The 22,828-nt window shown below is 38.3% G+C and overlaps 1 protein-coding gene across 9 annotated transcripts in view; it reads left to right on the top strand.

The window, feature by feature from the left end:
- Window positions 1-22,828, top strand: part of LOC127456705 (SAM and SH3 domain-containing protein 1-like) — a 379,637-nt gene that overhangs the window by 342,545 nt on the left and 14,264 nt on the right. For 3 of the 9 annotated variants that reach the window (XM_051725202.1, XM_051725208.1, XM_051725204.1), the window contains exons 3-16: window positions 294-344; window positions 562-599; window positions 8,434-8,471; window positions 9,976-10,062; window positions 10,143-10,255; window positions 11,750-11,851; window positions 16,566-16,698; window positions 16,968-17,908; window positions 19,259-19,333; window positions 19,458-19,595; window positions 20,261-20,393; window positions 20,811-20,980; window positions 21,074-21,283; window positions 21,853-22,003. In XM_051725202.1, the coding sequence (XP_051581162.1) occupies window positions 294-344; window positions 562-599; window positions 8,434-8,471; window positions 9,976-10,062; window positions 10,143-10,255; window positions 11,750-11,851; window positions 16,566-16,698; window positions 16,968-17,908; window positions 19,259-19,333; window positions 19,458-19,595; window positions 20,261-20,393; window positions 20,811-20,980; window positions 21,074-21,283; window positions 21,853-22,003 (2,380 nt within the window). Of the gene's footprint in view, window positions 1-293; window positions 345-561; window positions 600-3,721; window positions 8,275-8,433; window positions 8,472-9,975; window positions 10,063-10,142; window positions 10,256-11,749; window positions 11,852-16,565; window positions 16,699-16,967; window positions 17,909-19,258; window positions 19,334-19,457; window positions 19,596-20,260; window positions 20,394-20,810; window positions 20,981-21,073; window positions 21,284-21,852; window positions 22,004-22,828 lie in introns of those variants that run through there. The other 6 variants (XM_051725205.1, XM_051725211.1, XM_051725206.1 and 3 more) reach the window with 5 other exon arrangements.

Below are 22,828 nucleotides of genomic sequence, written 5' to 3'. Positions count from 1 at the left end.
CTCAAATAGGAAGGTGGTGATTGACAGCCTTGGCTTGCTTGTTTTATTCAGGTGTACTGTATTTCCAGTAGGTTTGGCTCATGGTGTTGATTTTAGCACACTGCTCTCTTGTGCAGTTGCACAGGACTGGTGGGTTTACTGCCTCGGTTTACTGCCACAGGTGATGTGCATGGAAGGGAGCAGAGGGTGTGGCTTTCTAAATGACAAGACCTGCTCCAGGCATATAGTAATGTTGGCCATTATTAGTTACTTTGTGTGTGTTTGAATCTAACTCCCCCCCCCTTCTTTTACAGGACAAAGCAGACACCAGCTCGGGCTCTTCACAGCTGTGTTCAGACCTCCAGGTTGGTCAATCTTCTTACTTTCAGACCTTCAGAAACCTGCAGTCGACCGTATCTGAAACACACACCAATGCAACACAACTCACTTTCATTCATGGCCCCTCAGTAATAAATCCGCTAATTGCATGATCAGATTACAGATTAGTTTGTATATCCATCTGTGATTTTAATAAGTGTGTGCAATTGCTTTGATTAACTGCAATGTTGTCTTTGTTCATAGGAGTCGTTTGGCTTCAGCAGTGAGGTTTCCACTCCAGAGTAAGCAAATCTCTATAACTTGCTGCAACTAAACTCAGTAATGCTTTGATCTAAACTAAAAGCTTAATATTTTACTCAAATCTAATTGCACTGAACAAGAGAGGTTGCACCCTGTTTGACTGCCTTGCTTGTATGTGTCTGCTGACCTTCTCAGATATATGAACACAGACATCTAAATAAGGACATACTATAGACTTAATTTGTCATTTTTATAAAGAAAAATATAATAATTATAGACTAATAGATATACCCAGTTAATTACGTCAAGAACGTAGTGTTGTACATACCATCTCTACACACTGAGACTACAAATAATGGCTGATACTCAACAGTATCTTGCTATCACACATTACATGTCAGCTCTGCTCTCCATCTTCCATCTTCCACTAAGAGTAAGAGTGTGTGAGTGGGTGTGAATTCCTCCGTTTTCCTCCTTCACATCTTGGTGCTTCCAGGCTTCCTTCATTCCATCTATTGTTCTTGGATGTTTAAGGTGAAGTCTCTGATAAGGGAGAGAAAGAAGAAAAATAAATTCACTCTGACCTAAACAGGATTCAGTAAGTTTGTAATACACAAGGGTGTTAGTCATGCTGAGTAAATTAAATTGATTTAGTGTTATTACTTAGTCAGACACGATGTGCATGATATCATCTGTGCCCATATAGTTGCATAAAGGTCAGTTCACTTAATTTGACATATATTAGTGTTTTATGTGTTTTAGAATGATTAGTGTTTAGTGATTAAGATGAGACCCTTGATTTCAACAGTTAAGTATGGACAGAGTTGAATTTCTGTCATACATAATTAAGATGGATGATGCATCATCTGTAGCTGGTTAGGCCTCAGTTAAAGGTCGTTCCTGTGGGGATGAGCAGTCCACGTGCCACGGGCAAGATTTAATGCCAGTGCCGTTATCCTCTCTCATTACCACTCTCTGGAGAGGAGAAGAATGCAAAGATAAATGTAAAACATATGGAGCTGACACTTCTTATGATTTACATGGCTCTGTAGTCTACAGATGCATTGACGTGGTGCTTATGCGGGTTATGTGAGTTTGAGTCTGGCTCTCATAATTTCTCAGTCCTGTTCATTTGTTGTCCTCTATTCTGTCCCTTTCAATAAAAGAGACAAAGGCTTAACTTTTTCCTTGCACTGGAACAAAAAATATAACAGAATAGTGAAAGGACGTGTTCCCCTCCAATTATGTTTTTTACACGCCTTATTTGCATTGAGAATTCAAAGCGCTCTTTTTTTTTTGGTTCTTTTAAAAGAGAACCAGTGTGAACACCCTTCAAGAGTAGCTATTAATACTGGAAGCAGGACATGGCAAAAAAATAAATAAAACACGAGGGCTGCTGTTTAAATGTGATTTTATGATTTGTTTTTTAACCATTGACATCTTAGGAGTAGTAGTATGTTATCACAGTTCAGAATCCAATATTTGTCAATCGCATTATACTGTAATTTTTCAACTAAAATATGCAGCCCTATTCAATACCTGCACTTTAGTGAAGATCAGTGGTTCTTTATGATGTTATCAGCAAAGTGCCAAAGAGGGCAAAAGAGTCTGACTGCCTGTCACTTATCCCGACTTCCTGTCTGCATGATTAGAAAGAAGAATCCCTGGCCACCAGAAGGCTGTTCACGCTGAATGGCAGGGGGAGCCGATGACAGAGAGAGAGTTGCCAGAGAGGAATATGTCTATGTTTTGTGTTTAGAAGCCCCTTCACTCATGTTGAAAGGCTCTTCCTCCTAACATGCATGGTAGATTGTTTGTTTCAGTAACGGTGATGACTCTAAGTGGCTTTAAACCTGTTTGTACTGAATGAAATGCTTTCCACATTGTAATAAGTGGTAGAAAATCAAGTACAGAGAAATTGTGCGTGCGTGTGTGTGTGTGTGTCTCTGTGGCTTTAAGGAAATCCCTTAACCTCCACTTACCATGACCTCTAGAGGAGGTAATGTCCTGGACATTTCCTTTGCGATCTTTGTATATGTGTTTAAGTGTTTTGTTGTATGTGATCTGAACTTTGAAGCCAGGTGTAAGGAAGTAAATCGCCCAGTCGCAGGACACCAGGTTCACCCTGGGATACAAGTGTTCCTCTTCATCAGCAGTTTGACCAGAGGAAAGAGGAAGTCTGCCCTCTCCCAGCTCTAAAATGGCAGTGAAAGTATAATGATACATCACTGCTGAGAACGTTGTGACGTTCTATCTTAAATCAGTAAATGTTGGCACAGCAATATGACTCATCTCACACTTTGGAAGGCCTTTTCCTGAAATTCGCCATCAGGCCAAAGCTTAAAGGGATAGTCAACAATTTTTTTTTTTAATTCTCATTATTTACTCACCCTCTTGCCATTCCAGATATGTATGACTTGCTTCTGCTGAACACAAACAAAGATTTTTAGAAGAATATTTCAGCTCTGTAGGTCCTCACAATGCAAGTGAATGGTGACCAAAATTTTGAAGGTCCAATGAGCATATTTAAGGCAGCGTTAAAGTAATCCATAATACTCCATAATATCTTCAAAGTGGTGTAAGTGTGGCTGAGAAACATATCAATATTTAAATCCTTTTTTACAATCAATCCCCACTTTCACTTTCACATTGGCCAGTTTACATGCACCCTCAAAATGCGATTATAAGGCAATACTGTTAATAAACTGTAGCTCATGTAAACAGAATACTGTGATTGATTTTTAGCATAATCGCAATAAATTTAAGAGTAATAATAATCACAGAAAGATATGTGGAATACTCCTATTTGAATCGCTTAATACATGCACTGAAACACTTTTAAATGACTCTTATGAACCGATTCTTTTTAGTGAATCAAAACAGACACAGCGGTCAGTGTAGTCCAATTCACAAACAAATGACCTGTATGAACCAATTCTTTTTAGTGAATCAAAACAGACATTGCATCCAGTGTAGTCAAAAATGACTCCTATGAACCGGTTCTTTTAATCAATCGTTCTAAAAGACTAACAAACTGACTGACTAATTTTTGGACTAATTAATAAAGTTACATATTTGCAAAAAGTTGTTTTTTTTTGTAATTAATCATTTATATGTAAAAAATAAATAAAAAAATAAATAAAAAATATTAAAACATCACATTTCTCAGTGAATAATCAGAGTAATGGTAAGTAGCATGTAAACGGCATTGAAGAGGTGTGCCCAATCATGTAAACATCATAATCGGAGTATTCCTTGTACATTCTTATATTTGAATTCTTCGTGCATATCACCACCTACTGGGTAAGGAGGAGAATTGATAGTAAAACAGAACTTGATTATTGATCTGTGAAGATGTGAACACTTTTACAAGTAGGAATATCATAATTACTGCAATTCCAACATGATGGGAACGCACCATTTTCAGACTTCGAACAATCTGAAATCACAATTTAGAATTGGAATGTTTTTCCATTTATATTTTCTGAATGACAATCTCAGCAAGCCAGGGATTCCTCTGTTTCAGAAATAGTGGACATGACAGTTAATCATAGTGCAGGAATGCAGCATGCAGGGCTTACTGCATGTGCTGTGCTACACACACACCAGTAAAGACAACCTGCAAAAAGAAAGAAACTGTCATACTATAATGATTTTATTGTTTACTATTCACACAGCGCACACACATACAGCTGTGAACTGTGTACAGCTCTGTCTGTCAAAAGCACAAATCCTGAATGGAGCCTAATTTACTGAGCTGCTTTTCAATAGAGCCCTATTATGCATGGCATGCAGGCACCATACTAGCAGGAGACTCCCTTTTTGGATTCTGTGTGTGTATTCTGTGAGGTGAATGATCGGTTAAACAGAAAATTTTTGTGTTGCCATGGCAGCATAATGATATGATAATTCAGGGAGGCCTTTGTCATGCCTCGTGTCTCAAACACACACAGAGGACTTGGGAAAAGAGTAGCAATGACGTCTTTATTTGGTCAGATACGAGTGTAAATGCCGTTCTGAAATTACTTTGTGTTTATATCTAGCACATTTTTCCATTTCAAAATCCTTGGAATGACATGTAACATCTGACCTGACACTACACACACACTCCCCCCTCTTGAGTGTGTGTACATATATGTATATCTTCACCAGTGAGGATGTCATAGATGTGTATGGAATGTATTTGGGACACATGGACAACAGATAAAAAAACACATACACATGCACCCGCAATGATTTACGCAGAGCTGACAGAGTAGAAACACTGTCTTCCTGTGGAGAGAAACAGACTCGAGTGTGTGTGTGTGCGTGTAGTAGGGTTGTAACGGTTCAAATTTCTCACGGTTCGGTTTGTATCGTGGTTTTAGGGTAACGATTTCGGTACGGTTTGCTAATTGTTATGTTCAAGAGAAAAAAAAGTATTACAGCCAAGTCCAAAGTAAAAATATTCTATTTGGAAACAGACACTTCAAGAGATTTGCCCTCACTACAAATCACCATGGTTTTACTAAAATAACCATAGTTTAAACATTGTATTTGTAGTAAAATCATAGTAACCACAAAATTAACATGGTTACAGTACTGTAGTAAAATCAAGGTTACTATATAGAAACTACAGTATGACTGTTGTAAAGCAATGGATAATTGTATCAAAACTATTATTTCTGCCAAGAAAACAATGGTGAAAGTAGTCATTGTTCAGTCATGGCTACTACAATATTACTATAGTAAAACCATGGTTACTATATGGCTATCAATATTACTATCATAAAACCATGGTTATTTTTCGTTAGGGTCCTTAACTAAAAAAAAAAAAAAAACCCTGTAATTACTAACTCGTCATTTTAACTTAATACCTGCATTATTACGCTACATGCATCAATATAAAGTGCATTTCAAACTCAACGTATGTTCAACGTTCAGAATCTGTACATCACTATTGAAGAAATTAACTTGCTATTAAAATGAAAACGAGAATGGATGTTGTAATGCGACTCGTGTATTTTAATCATATGCAGAAATTCCACATCTTCATCAACAGAGTAAGGGCAACATAACTTTTGGCTATGAACACCCCAAGTGCTTTAGTTCTTGTTTCATGTCTGTCTGAACTAGCACTGAGTGCCTGCTTAAAGATGGAAGGGAGTGTGTCTGTGTGCACCTTCGGCTCTGTGTGCACCTTCGGCTCTGTGTGCACCGCGCACTATGTATCCTCAGGTAATGTCAGTGTAAATAGCTTATCAAATATCGATGTATTACCAGTATACGGCACTCGCGTTGAGCAATGTCTGCAAACAGTGCCTGTTTTGTAAACATTTTTTGACCATCGCTGCTGTAATTGACTGCATAAAGAAAAAGTTCCCAGACAGGAGACTTAAATGAGGCAGGGGCTTCCCTCTTGCAGCTTGTTTTTCCGCTTGCCATTTTACCAACTAACGCGTGCAGAATTGTGATGTCATCAACTGATTTAACATACTAACTGTTAATAGGGCAGCGTCTCTCTGTAGAAAGTTGACCCACGTGAAACACAGGTGGTCCATCTACAGAGCTAAACAGGTGCATTAGCAGAGGCTACAACTGCACATGTCTATTTGGTGCTTTTTCTTCACCAAACTGTATGATCCAGATGCGTTATTAAACTAGAGATGAACCGCGGAGCAAATGCTTACCAAACTGTGGTTGGCGAACTATACGGTTCGTTTTTTTTCTTTGTTTTTTTTTTTTACAGAGAACCGTTACACCCCTAGTATGTAGTGTTTACTTCAGCAGGCACAGGTTGAAATTGTTTTCTTAACCCAAGGATGAGAGAATATCCACCAACCACAATACACGCACACATGTGTTTGTGTCCCCATTAGCAGAACACACCTGTTTTAGAGAAAATGTTTTCTTCTCCCTCTGAGTTAGATTCTGTTGACAGACAGCAGGACTGTCAGTAAAGTTTTGATGTTTCCTCTCATAAGACCATAATCTACCATCTCTCTGAAAGCACAACCCTTTTTCACACAATGTTTTACAACCCAACATGATCCCCATCACATGAGCAATGGGAATGTAAACACTGGATATTTTCCTAAACCATTACAGTCTGTCTGATTATTCTAAATGAAAACATTACTAAACATTGACTATGTTTACATGGACACCAGAAAGCGGCTTATTGCGAGAAAGCAGCATTCCCATTTACATGCATTGTATAAGCGGAGTACTCTCTTTACTCCTGTGTACATCGGTTAGTAAGCAGCTTTATCCACAGCAACGTAATTTCCCAGCGACGCTTGTTTAAATAACAAACATGGCATCTGAGGAAGGCTTTGCTATTTTATTCTCCATTGCTGTGGAGAACAGAGTTGTTGCTGTGTTTGTTTCCTTAGCTTTCTATCGCAACCTGCAGCGGAATTGCACTGCAGTAGTGGGGTTTACCTCTTACGTAAAACTCTGGGATTCCCTCAGTGTACAAGCACATAAATGCGAACGTAAGGGACAAGTAGTGTATGCTTATCCCACTGTACTCCCAGAAATTTTGAATTTTTTCTGCTGTGTTGACTGTGCTGCCCTGGAATAAACCATTTTCTTAAGTGCATGTAAACATTGTTGTGGTTTGTTTTTTGGGTTTTTGTTTGTTTGTTTCTGTTTTTCTTTTTTTTTTTTTTTTTTTGCTGGACTCAAACATGGCTTTTGTTCAAACAACATATTTAATTCTCTCCATTGTCTTTGTAGAGAATGCTTGTGATTTAAAGAGAGAGAGAGAGAGAGAGAGAGAGAGGAAATGGACTTAATAATGTGTAGATTTATGTATATATAAGCGAGAAGGTTCTAGGTGATCAGGTCTTGAATAATAACCAGAAATTGTGTTATTCGGTTTATTAAATAATAAATGAATAAATATATGCTTATTAAATGAATAAATATATGCTTATTAAATGAATAAATATATGGAAATAGATTACTGATTTGAATTGAATCGTATTCATTATGTGAGACATAAGAGACTGCAGTTTGATACAAAAGACGTGAAACTAGCACAACTGTGTCGAAACCAGTTCTCTGAGAAATGAAAGAAACCATGTCCATGTTGAAGCATTAGGGCTTATCTTTATATGTGAATGTTCTGGTGTTTCTTCTGGGACTTCGCTTATTGACAAAAAAATATATAAATATATATAAAAGACACTATTTAAGCTATTTAGCCTAAACAAGAGTTTGTGAACAAAAGTTCAGAGAAGGAGCTGCATATCAAGTGATGCATTTGTCTGATTCATAGTCTGTGTAAATAGAATCTAAATAGGCCAAACAGGATCTGTCAGTCTTCAAACGAGAGCTGTGAAACGTAAGTGTTATGTACTTTCCACCGATTCCAAAGATGAGTGTGTACATGTTGGTCTGTGTTTTACTGTGCTCTGCTTCGTTATTCTAGTATTTTCCATGGGCACTGTGCCCTCCCAATTAGCGGAATGGAAATGTAAACTTGTTGTGTCTGTCCTGCGGTATCTCATCTTCATTTCTTTCCCCCGTCTCACTCTCTGTCTTCCTCATCTTATTACGTCCCATCTCATGAGCGTCTCATCTGTGCCCTGTGAGCCTCTGGAGCCTGATGTGTGCTCTCTGAACAATGCTACACTGCCCTCTACTGGGCCAAATTGTAAACATCAGTTGGCCACATGGCAGGGATGGGAGATGCAAGGTGGATGTACAGCTTAGATCAGTACAATAATGGTATGTGCATTTAGTTGTAGAGCACACACAAATGCTAACCCACATGTACAAGCACAGTCAATGCCAGTAGAGAGATGAGGGCATGTGTTCGTAATGTTCAGTGCTTTTTTTTTTAGATGTTTGTCTTAATCCCTTCTGTTTCTGTCATTCTTTCTCCAGAATTGCTCTGCACAAGTCCAGCTCTGAAGATGGGTCAGGTCTGTGCTTAATTATGGAAACTTCTCAACTATTTTTGTGGTTTTGGTGTAATTTAATTGGAATTATTTGCATTCTGTGATGGACTGGAATGTTCTAGTCTAGAGGTCTATAAACACTTGAAGCCAATCGGGTCTTGTTAGCAGTCCTAACTTAAATGGGTGAATCTTCAAATAATGTGCCAGTCATAATTCAGTCATAACTGAAAGAAAAATATGAAATTATGTTTTGCATAGATGTAACGATGCTGGCACTGGCAATGATGATGACGAAGTGTAGAGAGAATCCAAGTGCAGTTTATTTACAAAGTGAGAACCAATAACCCTGACTACAAAACAAAACATGGACTAGATTTGACTATGGCTTGACTACAAAGTTACATTCAAAACTTGACAATCGACAATGGCAAACACGAGGGCTTAAATACAAGACATGGGAGAACATAAACCAATGAACAAACAGAACTCTAACAAGATAATTAAACAATAAACCAATGAAAACATGACACATGAACATGGAGGGAAAACATTAAATCACATGACAAGGGAACAGGAACTAAACTTTTCAAAATAAAAGACATGAATCAACAAAATACACATGACAATAGAGAAAATTAAGCCAATTTTTGAACGTTAAAATACTCACTTTTCCAAAAGTATTGCCACAAGACGTAAACAATATGCGTGTTAACGTGATTTTAGTGTGATAAAATTAATTACCTTTTCTTTGTAAAGTTATAGCCAATTTTACAACTTCGTTGCCATGAAGATATAATGTCAACAAACCCTAAAATTACTGTTAAAATGACAATTAAACAACTTTACAGCTCAAATAATAGATTAATTTTTACAGAAGAATTAATGTAAGTGCTTTTATAAAATTATAAGCTTCACATTTCTGCCTTCCACAAATTGGCCCCATTCACTTCCTTTGTAAGTGCCTTACTGTAACCTTGATTTTTGCTTTTTTTTAAAGAAAAGGTGGGGCGAGTTGAAATCAAATTTTATGGTATTCAATATTATGCCACAGTATTCTGTTGTAATGCAAAAAAGCCTAATTTTCATTACTGTAATGAGAAATTTTTTGGGAATTTGGAAGTACATTTGGAAGTTTACATTATGGAATTATTTGTTGTACTGAACTTGTTGATAAAAAAAAAAGAAAAAAAAAAGGATGATTATTGCTGCATTACGGTAATGAGAATTTGTGCTTAATTGGCATGAAAATTTTCACAATGTAAAAGAATAAAATTGCAGTCAATAAACATGGGCTGTAATTTTCTTAATGCAAAATATAAAAAAAATACTTTACCATTAAATACTGACCCCAACATTTGCCATTTTAGGAACCTAAACATTGTGAATTTACAGATACAGATGATGATTGTAGAGTAAATTCATTGTCTCTTTGTGCAAAACATTACTTTTAAGTGTTCCAGAATAACTCTGTGTATACAAGTTCATGTGTTTGATGTTCCTAATGGTTTCCTCTTCCCTTCTCCTGCAGGAAAATGGGACAACAAGAAGAAAAGCAAATCCTTCTGGCTGAACTTCCGAAAGTCGCAGAAAGGGGTCACAAGGCAAACGTTAAAAGGTAATACAAACAAATTAATTCCTACTTCTCACTGTCTATCCCATGTTCTCGTTGCTCACCTTTGATCTCTGACCCTGCAGGAGATGACATTGGTTACGTGGCCAGTGAGATCACAATGAGCGATGAAGAGAGGATCCAGCTGATGATGATGGTGAAAGAGAAGATGATCACAGTGGAGGAAGCGCTGGCACGGGTAAAGATGCCTCATCAACCCTGAAGAATAAAGCAAATGAGCTTCCCTGACTTCCATTTATGTCTACTAACCTTACTTACCCAGACTGATACCGCCCCTGCTGCTGCTTTTCTCCAAACACGCAAACACACACTGACATACACTGACATGCATATACACACAAGCGTACTTAACCTGCATTGAAGGGCTGCAGTAGTTTCTTCAGTGCATCATACTTTGTTGAGGTGTAGGAGAGTTTTTGGTATCTAATTTCTGAAGTAGGTTTAGCTGAGATTGATCGAATGGATCTTTTATGTCCTTTTTTACTGTTCAGAGGTGTTTGGGTGACTGTGGAACACTCTCTCTCTCTCTGTCTCTGTCTCTCTGTCTTTCTGATTGTGTTTTGAGATTGTGTTCCTAATGGAAGACTCCAGATCGTAGAATTTGGCTTCCCTCTCTCCACAAGGCCAACACTGATTCCTTTAAACATCAGGGTTTTTTTCATCTTTAAATTCTCTTATCCTTCAGTTTTTCCTGCTTTGGGCTGATAGTGGATTTTTCTCTATTATGAGTCTTGATTGACAGGATCTAGAGTTTGAATCAATAATAAGCCTTTTTGGATAGTTGAAATCATACATGATTGAGTGTAAACCTGTGCATATATGTATAATCGTGTGTGTGTCTGAATGCAAATACACCTGTGCTGTTTTTTCTTTGTCTGTGAAGTGTAGTTATGTGTTTTTATTTATCTGTTATTTTGATGTGTCATTCTGTGTATTGTAGGGCTGTCAATTTAATGTTTTAATTTAGTATAATTAATTATAAAGATATTTTTGAGTATAAACCTAACTTTGCAAAAATGGATTGCTCTGGACAAAAGGCCAGTGAGAGGCTTCAGTGAGACAGAATTAAAAAAAAAAAAAAAGCAATTGGCTTCTAAGGTACTTTTTTGTAATGCTTATTCAATGCTTTACTAACCAACAAAAAAGAAATATCTTTGGATTATTTTCATTTGGGCACTTTTCCCAGCAAGTATTAATTTATGTGATTATATGTGACCTGCTCTATCATTTAAGAGTCACTTTGACACAGACAAATATCTTGAGGTTTCACAAAAGTAAAAAAAAACTCAACCAACATTAAATGATTTAAAATAAATTATTATAGATCACTAGAAAGCTCAAACTGCATAACATTCAAAAAAAAAAAAATGTTTCTGGGTCAAAGTGACTCAAAATGATGGAGCAGGTCACACATGTGGTTAATTTAATTAATCAGCTAACCATCATTAATTCCTTTAAATTTTTTAATCAATTGACAGCCCTAGCTTTTTGCAATCATGTATGTGTTTGTGATTTATGTTGTATTTTTCTGGTGAGTGGTGGAAGCTTTGTATGTGTACATGTCAGTGTGATGTGGGGATACTCCCTGACTTTATTTCTGTGACAGACAGGGTTGTGTGAGTGTGTATGTGAGGGCGAGGGGCGGCTCTCTCTGACCTCTTGTTCTCCGTAGTTAAAGGAGTATGAAAGGAACAGACAGTTGAGTTCCAGTACAGACACAGCAGAGTGGACTGATGGATCCAGTCCCACTGTTAACCTCTCCTCCGCCTGCAATGTAAGTACTATACCCAACAACCAAGACCATAGACCTGATCGTATGTGTGTGAGGGGTGTGTTTACAAGCTAACCTCTTTCAGTCACATTAAAGTTTATGTTCCCCCAGCGGCAAGTGTTAGTAATGTCTGTCACTGTACTAATTGATGTCCGAGTGTATGTATGTGTAGGGAGGTACATCTCTGCAGACCACACTAGTGACATTGTGGTTTATAAAGTCGTGCAGCGCCATCCCTTACGTCAGCTCGGTTCATCCTCTTCACTGAAATAACCACACTGAACACATGCTTTCATTTGTTATAAGCTTTAGTGCTCACAAAGCTTAGGATGATTTGTAGTCCCCATACATTAACCATATATTATAAAAAGTATGTAATGACTGATCTGAAAGCTTATTGGTTGTGTGTGTTTATATGGAGACGCTGATGTTGATGCAACAGTCGTAATGAGCATCTGGCACTGCCAGCTCACTGCGAGACCCTTCGTGATGATGTCATTTAGACTTGGCATGGGGAACTAGCGCACTACAAGTCCCCCGGTGATGAGGTCATAAAGTGTGTGTTAATTGAAGGATGAGATGTAGACACTTCTGACTCCTGGCATTTTATCTTCTTCAAACCATTTAAATAAGTTTGATACCTATGTCACACTTTTTTGGCTCTGGTTACCAGTACAAAAGTATGCTTTGTGTGTGTGTGTGGGTGTGTGTGTGTTTGTGGAGTGTATGAATGTGTTCATGATTAAATCCTTGAAGGGTAACAGTGGATGTAGTTTGATGTTGCCCTTTTGAAAACTAAGCTGCCAGCAAACGTACATACAAATACACACGTGTCATGAATACTTTAACCAGTTGCCATCCACTGGAAGTAAACATACACCACCTGTTCTAATGGTCAACAGCTAAGATGTCTTTGCATTGCTTTTTGATGTTAACAAATCACAGCACTGCTTTGCTCAGCTTTGAGATGACCACAGCTCACACACAGCGCTTACAGCTAAAAAATGACTCACTCTTCCCTGCAAAGCCTGATGTCTGCTCAGAGCAGTTACTGCCCTTTCCTACAGAAATGTGTGGGCTTTTTGTGTATCTATGTGTTTGTGCATTCAGTGTAATTATTTTAAACAAGGATCTAATTGGGGGAAATTAAGGGGAAATTGTTAATACCTCTTGGTAATGGATTTACCCTTGCAGAAAAAGAGCAAAGTAAGCGAAAGAGCACTACAAACTGGTGTGTGGGTGTATCCCACAAAAACTGTCTAAAAATATGTGCCATATTCAGGGCTCGAGTTGAGAGGGGATGCGAGGGGATGGCATCCCCCTTGTTGCAAGAAATACCAAAAAGCATCCCCTTGTAAAACCACCATCCCCCCTTTCCATCCCCTTTCGATTAATTGTCATGTATTACTTAGAACTAATCATGCATGTAAAATATTACATTTTCTACATTTGATAAATAACAGACTTTAAATAAGGGCGATTAGCCAATCAGAATGAAATTTCGACATGTTTAAGGTTGCCAGATTTCCATAGGTGAAATCCCCCAATCAAATCTTGACACTTGTACAGTTTGGAAATATTCTGCCAGGGTGACACTTTAGTCACGCAATCTGGCAACCTTGAGCATGCAAGCTCTCCACAGCGAACAAATGGCAGTTTTCTGAAAACACTGGCAGATTTGTCCTTCCTAGTGTTCACATGAAAGTTACGCCACTGAAGGTAATGCAAGTTTTCAAATTTTCAAGCACTTTCAAAAATGGCCAAGAGAACAGTTCAAGGAAATATTTTGTCTTTTTCTTTAAAAATAAATAATAATATATATATATATATATATATATATATATATATATATATATATATATATATATATATATATATATATATATATGTATATTGTTATTTCTTAAAAAAAAATTAAGCAGTGAAACAATTGTGTTTTAAAATATGATTCATATTTATAAACGCATTTGTCCACCATATCAAAGTCATTGGGTGAAACCAACATGTAGGTAGTTATTTTGTTGCTTATGTTGACCATAAAAACCATAAAACAGAGCGGAAACCTCAAGACTGAGTGTGAAGTTTTAAAAAACATCTGATATTTATTTTGGCATTGTAACAGTTAAAGGATGGGTAAGGAGGAGGCGGGAACCAGCTGAACAGTCAACATAAAGTTTAATGTAAAACTCAACATAAAACAAACATAAACACACACACATGCAGCGCGGCCATGTGCATCTCTCTCTTTCACAAACTGGTGTCTCTGGCTCTCCTTTATCTCGCTCTCCCGCTGATTCAGCGCCAGCCGTGCACCCTCAAGTACCTTGACAAATTTATTTGAAAACTTTTTGTAAATTAGTGAAGTTGTTTATATTCTCATGTATTCAAGGTGAAAAAAGTATTTTTATACTTGATGGTTACACCACATGACAATTTTAAAGTTTTAAATATTATTGTAGAAAATGCTATAAAGATTTTAAAAAAAATGTATGAATCTAAATTGGACACAAAGATTAAATTTCTGAGAACTTGACAAGTGTTTTAAACTAGATTTTTCACCTTGGACAACCTTATTTGTCAATGACCTATAAGTATTAGACCATAATGCCACCATACAAAAACATCTTAATGGTCCCAAATATAGGCTTAATTTTCTTTGTACAAAATGTAGTTTATTAATCTTTTCTTTTTGTTTTTTGTGTAAAATATGACCCAGATATTCATTCTGTTGTACCGTTAGACCCATTATAGTCAACAGGGAGGAAATTATACAAAGACCCTGTATCTTTGTACTATTGAGACTCTCTCTGTTTCTTAAACAGACAAATTTCCTTCTGCCTGTCTTTAACCCTCTAAAAAACAGAGAACTTATCAGTGTGTGCAAATTGAATCTCAGTATCTGAAGGATAAACTCGATCTATGTTGGAATGGTGGCCCCTGGGATGATGATATCCCATTTACAAATGGAAATGGGTCAGCTCTAGTCTGCTAACGGTTAAACTGACTGGCAGCACTCTGAAAGCAGAGCTCTCTCTGGGGACACCACTGATCTGAGATCAGTTTAGTCTTAATCAGAACACTAAAACCTCACTGTATGTCCATGGGGTTCCACTGTCACCAGATCAGTGTCAGCTTCATTTAATATAGTGATCTATCAAATTTCTGCTGGATTTAGCAGATGTGGGATCAGTTTTAGCAGATGCTAATACAGAGGACGTACTGTATCCAAATATGAATGAACTGCAGCAAGATCAGCCTTTCTTTTCTCTTGCCCACATTCCTTCTCTCCGCTGAAGATCGTTAAGGATGTCCAGGGGTCATATGTCAAACCTCGCAAAGTTTCCGGTCACAAAAAAATCACTCCTTTTGCCACGGTCACTCCCCTACGCCCAGATTTTTACAGATTTTTCTTCAAAAAATAGTTTACAGTTTGTGTTTGACTCTGCATGAGATGGTGTCTTGGTGGGGTTTTTTTTTGTATGGACTCTAACATCTAACCTGGACATGAGGACACTAATGCTTCTGAGACACGGTGGGACACAACTGGACAAATCTCTGGATGTCATTCTCTTTTTCTCTCCTTGTTCTGTAGTTTCCTCTTTTGCTCTTGTTTAAAATGTGGCTTTGAAAACTTGTGCTGACGGATAACAGAAATGATGGTGGATATTTGTGGGGACATTTGCATGTTGTTTAAAGGGCAGACTGCAGTTAGTGGTTCAACCTCGTGCCAGTACTTCTATAATGCCATTGTCCAGAAATTGTTTTCTTCAGACGTGCTTGCATGCGTGCATGTAAGAGATATATTATTTGTGCTTTTGTTTATAATGTAAATTCGTTTTACTGCTCAGCCCTGATGGATATACTTTGAACTCTTTGAGCTGTGCTGTTGTGTGTCTGATGCTTGTTTTTCTTGGTCATCATCATAAACGCCTCTTCTACTTGGACAACTCTTGGCATTCTAGTATCCATCCGTCATGTGATCTTACACTGTGGCCTTGAATGATTACGAAAGATTATTCATTGCCGATGGTGAACCTATGAGACAGTCTTTTTTTGTATGTGGTTGAGCTTCAGGTTTCCAATAACACAGATCACATTTAAGCTCAACATCTTGGTGGAACAGTTAAGTGTGTTGTGTGCAGGGATGCACAAATGTATTTGCCAGTCATTCAAATTGGCCAAAACAGTTCCATCTCTGCTGATGGTTTAAAAACAGCCGATGGCCAGTACAGATTATAGCCTGTCAATCAAAAGAGGGAAGAGAAATAGTGCATCAGCCCATAATGTGGTGTACTTTTGCAGTAAACAAAATGGTTTTTGAGTGAGTGAGTGAGTGAGTGAGTGATACGGCCATACAGTAGGTCATCTTTACAGTATTTGTCCACATTTGAATTATTTATTTGGAATAAGCATTGGATTTATTCCGCCCCAAATGTTTACTCGTACTCATTTGTGTATGACAAAAACAAGACTTGTGTGCTTAATGGGCTTAAAACTCGTCTCCATAACACATAACTCTATACTACAATCCTTTCATAAGTCATGTCATATCCCTAATAGCAAGAGCCCATCCTATACATCCTATAATCTGTTCATGTCAGTGCAAACCATTATTCTCTGTATTTGTCTATATGGAAAATATGTTGTTTATCATGCAATTTATATTCATAGGAATTCAGACGTAATATAATACTGACATTGAGTTTTGTCTCTGTAGTCTGTGGAGCAGTCTGATGACGAGCAGGATGACTCAGTGAAGTTCAAGAGGCTTCACAAGCTGGTCAACTCAACTCGACGTGTTCGCAAGAAACTCATCAAAGTGGATGAAGGCAAAAGGCATGGCTGGCAAGGTAGGAGGCTGGGAGAGTGTTCAGGGAGCATTGATCAGCTGGTATTAACTTTATTGTCATAAGAATTCTGAAGTGTGTATTTTTTAAGTGTGTATTAACATTAATCTGTTCTCGTGATATCAATTATTTTCAATACTTGACTCCACTGGTATTAAATAATGCCAGTATGGTGTAGTTAGAGTGAACTGGATAGAGATTTTTCAGTATCTTTAAAGTCAAATTATATTTCAATTTATAGACGTTTCTGTTTCTGTCTTCCTTTCCCTAAGATTCTCTAAGTCTGGATGAAACTCCCTTATGTGACGATTCAAATGCACTGTACGCAGGGATCCACAAAAAGCCGGCTCTGTGCACAGACTCCTCTTTGTCCTCCCTTGCCCAAGAACAGCTCTCTCTGGATGGGGACATTGATAGCCTGACCACCTCGCCCTCCACCAGCAGCCTTGAGGCCTGGAAACCTGCTCTCAAGTTAGTGAAGGCCCCCGGCTCATATCCCCACGGCCTGATCCGCCCACCACGCAAGAGCAGTGCCGGGTCTGGACTGGGTTTAGCGGAGGGTAGTGGCTCCTCTTTCTCAGAGTTGGAAGGTTTGGGAGACGACAGCACTAAAGTCTCCTGCTCAGCGACAGACGGAGAGATGCAGAAAGCCTTGACATCTTTGTCTCATGGGGTAAGTACTGACAGCGTCTATGCTTTTTACGGCCTTACCAGGCCCCGCCCAAAGCCACACCCCCTTCTGGTGTCCTTAGATGACATTAACAGCACCAAGCGGCCACCCGTCTCCATGTGGCAGCGCAATAAACCCGACCCAAACTACGCATACTCCACCAAGCACTTGCTCTACCAGCGTTCCAGCCATGCTCTGAAAACCATCGCTCCCTCTTCCACTCTGCCCAACTCCCCTCCCACCCGTGAGCTTCCGTTGGCCCGAGATAAGGGGAAAAGCTGTGGAAGCGGAATAGTGGGCAGCTGGTTGTTTCCGCCCCGGCGTCTGAAGGGGAGGACGGCAGTTAGTGAGCTCAACATCACGTATGTGGTGGAACGAAGCCTGTATGGCCACTTGAACTGGACCGGGCTGGTTCGGCCCGTCACACTGAGCAAGGCTGACCGCCGTTGGCTCCTGGAAGAAGAAAGAGATGTGAACAGGAAGTGGGCATCCAGCATGGATCGCTGCACCAAGCGCGTTCTCTTACGCATCCAGCAGAAGTCTGTGAGTGTGCCAGAAAAGCAGATCTACAGTGCCCTCTGCTGCACTGGAGGAACAGGCTGCTGCAAAGCTGCACAATAGAATTATATAACTGAGAGACTAACCGCAAGAGTTCTTTTTCATAAGTCTGATACTTTTTAATACTGTAGTTATTGATGGAGTGAGATATTTGTAATTGTGGGCAAACATATTGCACACACACAGTACATAGACTTAGTCAACAGAACCTAAGCTTCTGAAATAAGAACTGTGGTGTCATAAAATGCATTTTCTAAAGTCTTCATCAATCCCTGGGGTGATTATTAGAGCTAGAAATATTTTAGACTGGTTGTGCTCTTTCAATTCTTTCTCATTACTGCATTACAGCAGTTTTGATTCAAAACTTCATAATCATGTATAAGAAAGAGATAGAAGAGAAATGAAATGTGATAATACCTTAACAGTCAAGACCTATCTTTCCCTATCCTTAGCTTCTCTCCTTTCATTTCTCATCCATGTCTCTTGTAGCCAGTCATGTGTGTCAGGGCAAAATGGGAGTGAACAGTCCTTGGGAGACAGAGGAGAGCAGTAGAAGGAAAAAAGATCCTCATTTTTGATACACTTTCAGAGTTATGTGATTTTTAGTTGAAGTTAGATTAGTTATTAAATAATGTGAAGTTCGTTCGGCAGCTTTGCAGAGTCTGCCATCTGTGGATCCTCGCCGTCATTCATAGTGAATGTGAACATGACCGTGATCTTCACCAGTAAATGCTTTTTATCCATTGTGGGTTGGAAATGGCTCTTTCAGCCTGGGCATGAATACAGAGTAGTCATTTTGTGATTATTTTATTTTTTTCCTCTGAGATTTAAAATTTTTTTATTTTTATTTGTTGTCTCTCTCTCGAAGTGCATGATTTTATTCCACGGAACATGCTACAGCCTAACATTCTACAACTTTTGATCTTATCTGTTTATTTTGAACAACAGGACAATTTAGATACTGCCATTTTTGTGCAAGTTTTCAAAAGTCGTGGAATGAAAATGCATTATGAAAGCCTTTTCATTTATTTTTAATGCATCGCATGTATTTGTTTATTGATTTATCAGTATTTTCATTTATCAATATTTTAATTCAGTTGCATTCAGGTTTTTACAAGAGTTCATCAGCTTATTTACATAATGGTAAAAAACTGAAATTTTTTATTTTGAGTTGAATATGAAATCAGCTCATACCATGAAGTATTTCTTTGGCTGATCATTTTTAAATCTGTAGTTTCCATTATAAAGAGCAGCATGAATCTGAGCTTTGACTTCATGAATCACTCTCTCTATTCATTTAATAGTGAATTTACACTAATTACGTCTTTCCTGCAGAGAACGTGTAGCTTTGGAGGATTTGATCTGTCTAATCGTTCCCTCCATGTGGTCAACACGGCCTCTGAGCCTAGCGTGAGTACACACACCCCCTTGATCTCCGCTCTCACATGCAGCTGCAGTGTTTGTGTGATCAAATTGTCAAATCAGCTGGCTTTCAATGTGCTTAATCATGCTCTCTTTCTGTCTGTGGCTCAAGGAGCAGGAGACTCTGTACAGGGACGCAGTGAAATCTCCCACCATATCACGTATCTCTTTAGGGAAGAAAGTCAAGTCAGTCAAAGAGACTATGAGGAAGCGTATGTCCAAGAAATACACCGGTTCTCTGTCTGAACAGGTACACATACACATACCGAGTTGCGTGTTAAATACCAGGCTCGTGCAGAGGTGAGACCCAGCCTCTACTCCAGGGAGAGGTAGCACATATGTGCACCACTTTCTTTGTTTCAAACTGCGGTCCAACATCTCAACTATCACTTTATGTAGCCACTCCAACTTAACACACCCACAATAGCCTTGGCGGTGTTGAATATAGAAACAAATTCTTACACACTCACTGATGTGCTCTCTGTATTCACTTTCTGTTCTCAAACGATTTCACACACACAAAGTGTCTCAGTTTCTCTTTGTGCTCTGTGCATTGGAGCACGCATTCACATATATTTAAATCTTTTAGCATGCTTAAGGTAGACCTGTGTGTTTGTGTGTTAGCATTGAGCTCATGTGTGCTGAGAGAAATTCAGCTGCCAACAGAGCACAGTTGTTCTTGACTTCTCATCCTCTGTAATCATGCATTATGCTGTACTGCCACCTAGTGACAACTTAGAGGAACTACTTTGTTGCACAAATGAATGCTCTCCCAGCAGTGCTTTAAGTCTTTTCTCTTTGTGAAGTTCATATTATATACATACAACATCTGCTGTCCATCAACTTCTTTCTTTTGTGGTGTCAGAATTGTATTTATGAATAATGTCATCTCTTTCTCTTTTATTCTCTGTATAGTCTAGTCCAGATGGGACGGCCAGCTGTGCTCCATCACCTCAGCCAGACAAAGACTCTCTAGAGAAGCCCAAACTCAAGGCAGGAGGGTCTGTAGAGAGTCTGCACAGCTCCCTCAGTGGACAGAGCTCCATGAGTAAGTGTGTTTTGTGTGTAATTATTAGTTGTGCTTCCATTCAAAATGCTCATATTTTGGAGTACCCTAACCCTTAGTATTGAACTTAGGCATGCAACTCACCCTGCTCTAGGGGGAACAGACTTACGATTTTACCTGGTGGACAATAAAAACAGCAGCAAAAAAAAAAAAATCCCATAGACTTAATTCATGTTCCTATCCATATGTACGGATGAAAATATCAGATTTATTAATTTTGCAGGGGCAATCACCACTAACATTTTCTTCATGAAAGGTATGGTATATGAAAGAAAATGGAAATTATTCATCCTAAAGTTTGTCATTTTTACTACTCGAAGAAACCAGGCAGGGCCTAATACTCGGAATAAACGTAGATTTGGGTCTTGTGTGTACAAGATTTTGATTGTCTTGTCACAGGTGGACAGACAGTGAGCACCACAGACTCGTCAGCCAGCAACAGAGAGAGTGTGAGGAGTGAGGATGGTGATGATGAAGAGCCTCCATACAGAGGGCCATTCTGCGGTAGAGCACGAGTTCACACTGACTTCACACCCAGTCCATATGACACAGACTCACTCAAGCTGAAGGTATTGAACAAACACACACAAGCAATAAATGTATTTCTCATAAAATCAATTATTAGTAATGATCTCACTACATCTATTTCTGTCACTCTCAAGAGAGGAGATGTGATTGATATCATCAGTAAGCCACCCATGGGCACATGGATGGGTCTGCTCAATAATAAGGTGGGCACGTTTAAGTTCATCTACGTGGATGTGCTGGTTGAAGAAGAGGAGAAGCCCAAACGAGCAGTTCGGAGGAGGAGAAAGGGCAGGCCGCCCAAACCCACCTCTGTAGAGGAGCTACTGGAGAGAATCAACCTGAAGGTAAGACAGAGACGGCACATAAATGTAGTCATGTTATTGACGAACAGTAGGGTTGTGAAAATGCTTCTCTTTTTTTTTTTTTTTCATGAGTTACATTATCTGCATTTCAATTTGAGTGAAAAATTGAATTGAAAAATTAACATGAATTTTAGAATTACTTAATGTTTGGTATGTCTCCTTTTAATGACAGCATTCACTCGACCTGTGCAAAACTTGATAATCCATGTAACAAAGTTCTTAGGATGGGGTGCAAGGAGGACGCGGGAGACGGCGAAATTAAACTCTAAGCAGAATAAGCTTCTTCTATATTACATCTCTTAATAACATCACATTATAGATCTCACAGTTACACACAATAGAAACCGTTTAAATGATCATGTTTGGCTCATGTGTAATGTAGTGCAGTGTGTTAATAGACTATAATGATAGTTTGGCTGTCACAAAAGAGTTTAGAGTCCGGAAACATTTCCACACAAAAAGCGTGAACTAACAGGGTGGAGTGGTGTATTTATAGTTATAAGGGCTGTGTGCTACACTGTGTGTAATCTGTAAGTGTGTGTGTGCTTTAGGAGCATATGCCAACCTTCCTGTTTAATGGGTATGAGGATCTGGACACATTTAAGTTACTAGAGGAAGAAGATTTGGATGAACTCAACATCAGAGACCCACAACACCGAGCTGTTCTGCTGACTGCTGTAGAACTACTGCAAGATTATGATAGTGAGTACACACAGGCACAGAGACATAGAATCTATCAAAGAGGTTTACCCAACAGTCCTCATAAAGGCCTCATGGAGACACATCCATCATATTATGTTTATGGCTTTCAAATGATTAAAAAAGGTAATCTAATGAGCTACATGATATATTGATAAATTCATTTAAATTAATTCAACTTAACCCTTAAATGCATGGGTGTTTCACTAAACACGCTTACATATACTGGTCTTTGGAGGCCCGACACTTATATTTATCACAAATGGGTTTACACATTGCCCAGATAGTGTCAAATTATCAAAATGTTTTAAAAACAATTAGAAAATAATAGAATAAAATTTATTTTGATGTTTTTTTTTGTTTGTTTTTTTATATCAAAGAGAAAATGCAACAATTTATGACAAATTTCAAACAGGATTCATTACTTTCATAATGCAATTTCATGAGATGCAACTGGCTGTCAAAAACATATTGAGCTACACATAAGCTACACAAGTACATTCATTTTTTTGAGTCTAAACATATGTACAACATACATGATTTCAGTATTACATCCAAATGACAATAGTCGTATATTGTTCATGTGTTACACTTGCTGTAGTTTACTTCCACATTGTTTCTTCATCAAATAGCAATGTCAAATGTAAATCAAGTCAATCACTGGAACAACAGCGCCACCTTGAGTAAGAAATATCATGTGTAATATGTATGTGTACACGCATATGTAATACTGAGAATTCACCATTGTTGATCATTCAAAATCAGTGTGATAGAGTATTTATTTGTATGAATATAGTACTCATTTCTCTTGTAATAAACAAAGAATAG

The sequence above is a fragment of the Myxocyprinus asiaticus genome, chromosome 19 (genome assembly GCF_019703515.2).
Source record: "Myxocyprinus asiaticus isolate MX2 ecotype Aquarium Trade chromosome 19, UBuf_Myxa_2, whole genome shotgun sequence".
NCBI classification, from domain to species: domain Eukaryota; kingdom Metazoa; phylum Chordata; class Actinopteri; order Cypriniformes; family Catostomidae; genus Myxocyprinus; species Myxocyprinus asiaticus.
The sequence above is the reverse complement of the archived record's forward strand: the minus strand, read 5'-3'. Positions and strand labels throughout refer to the sequence as shown.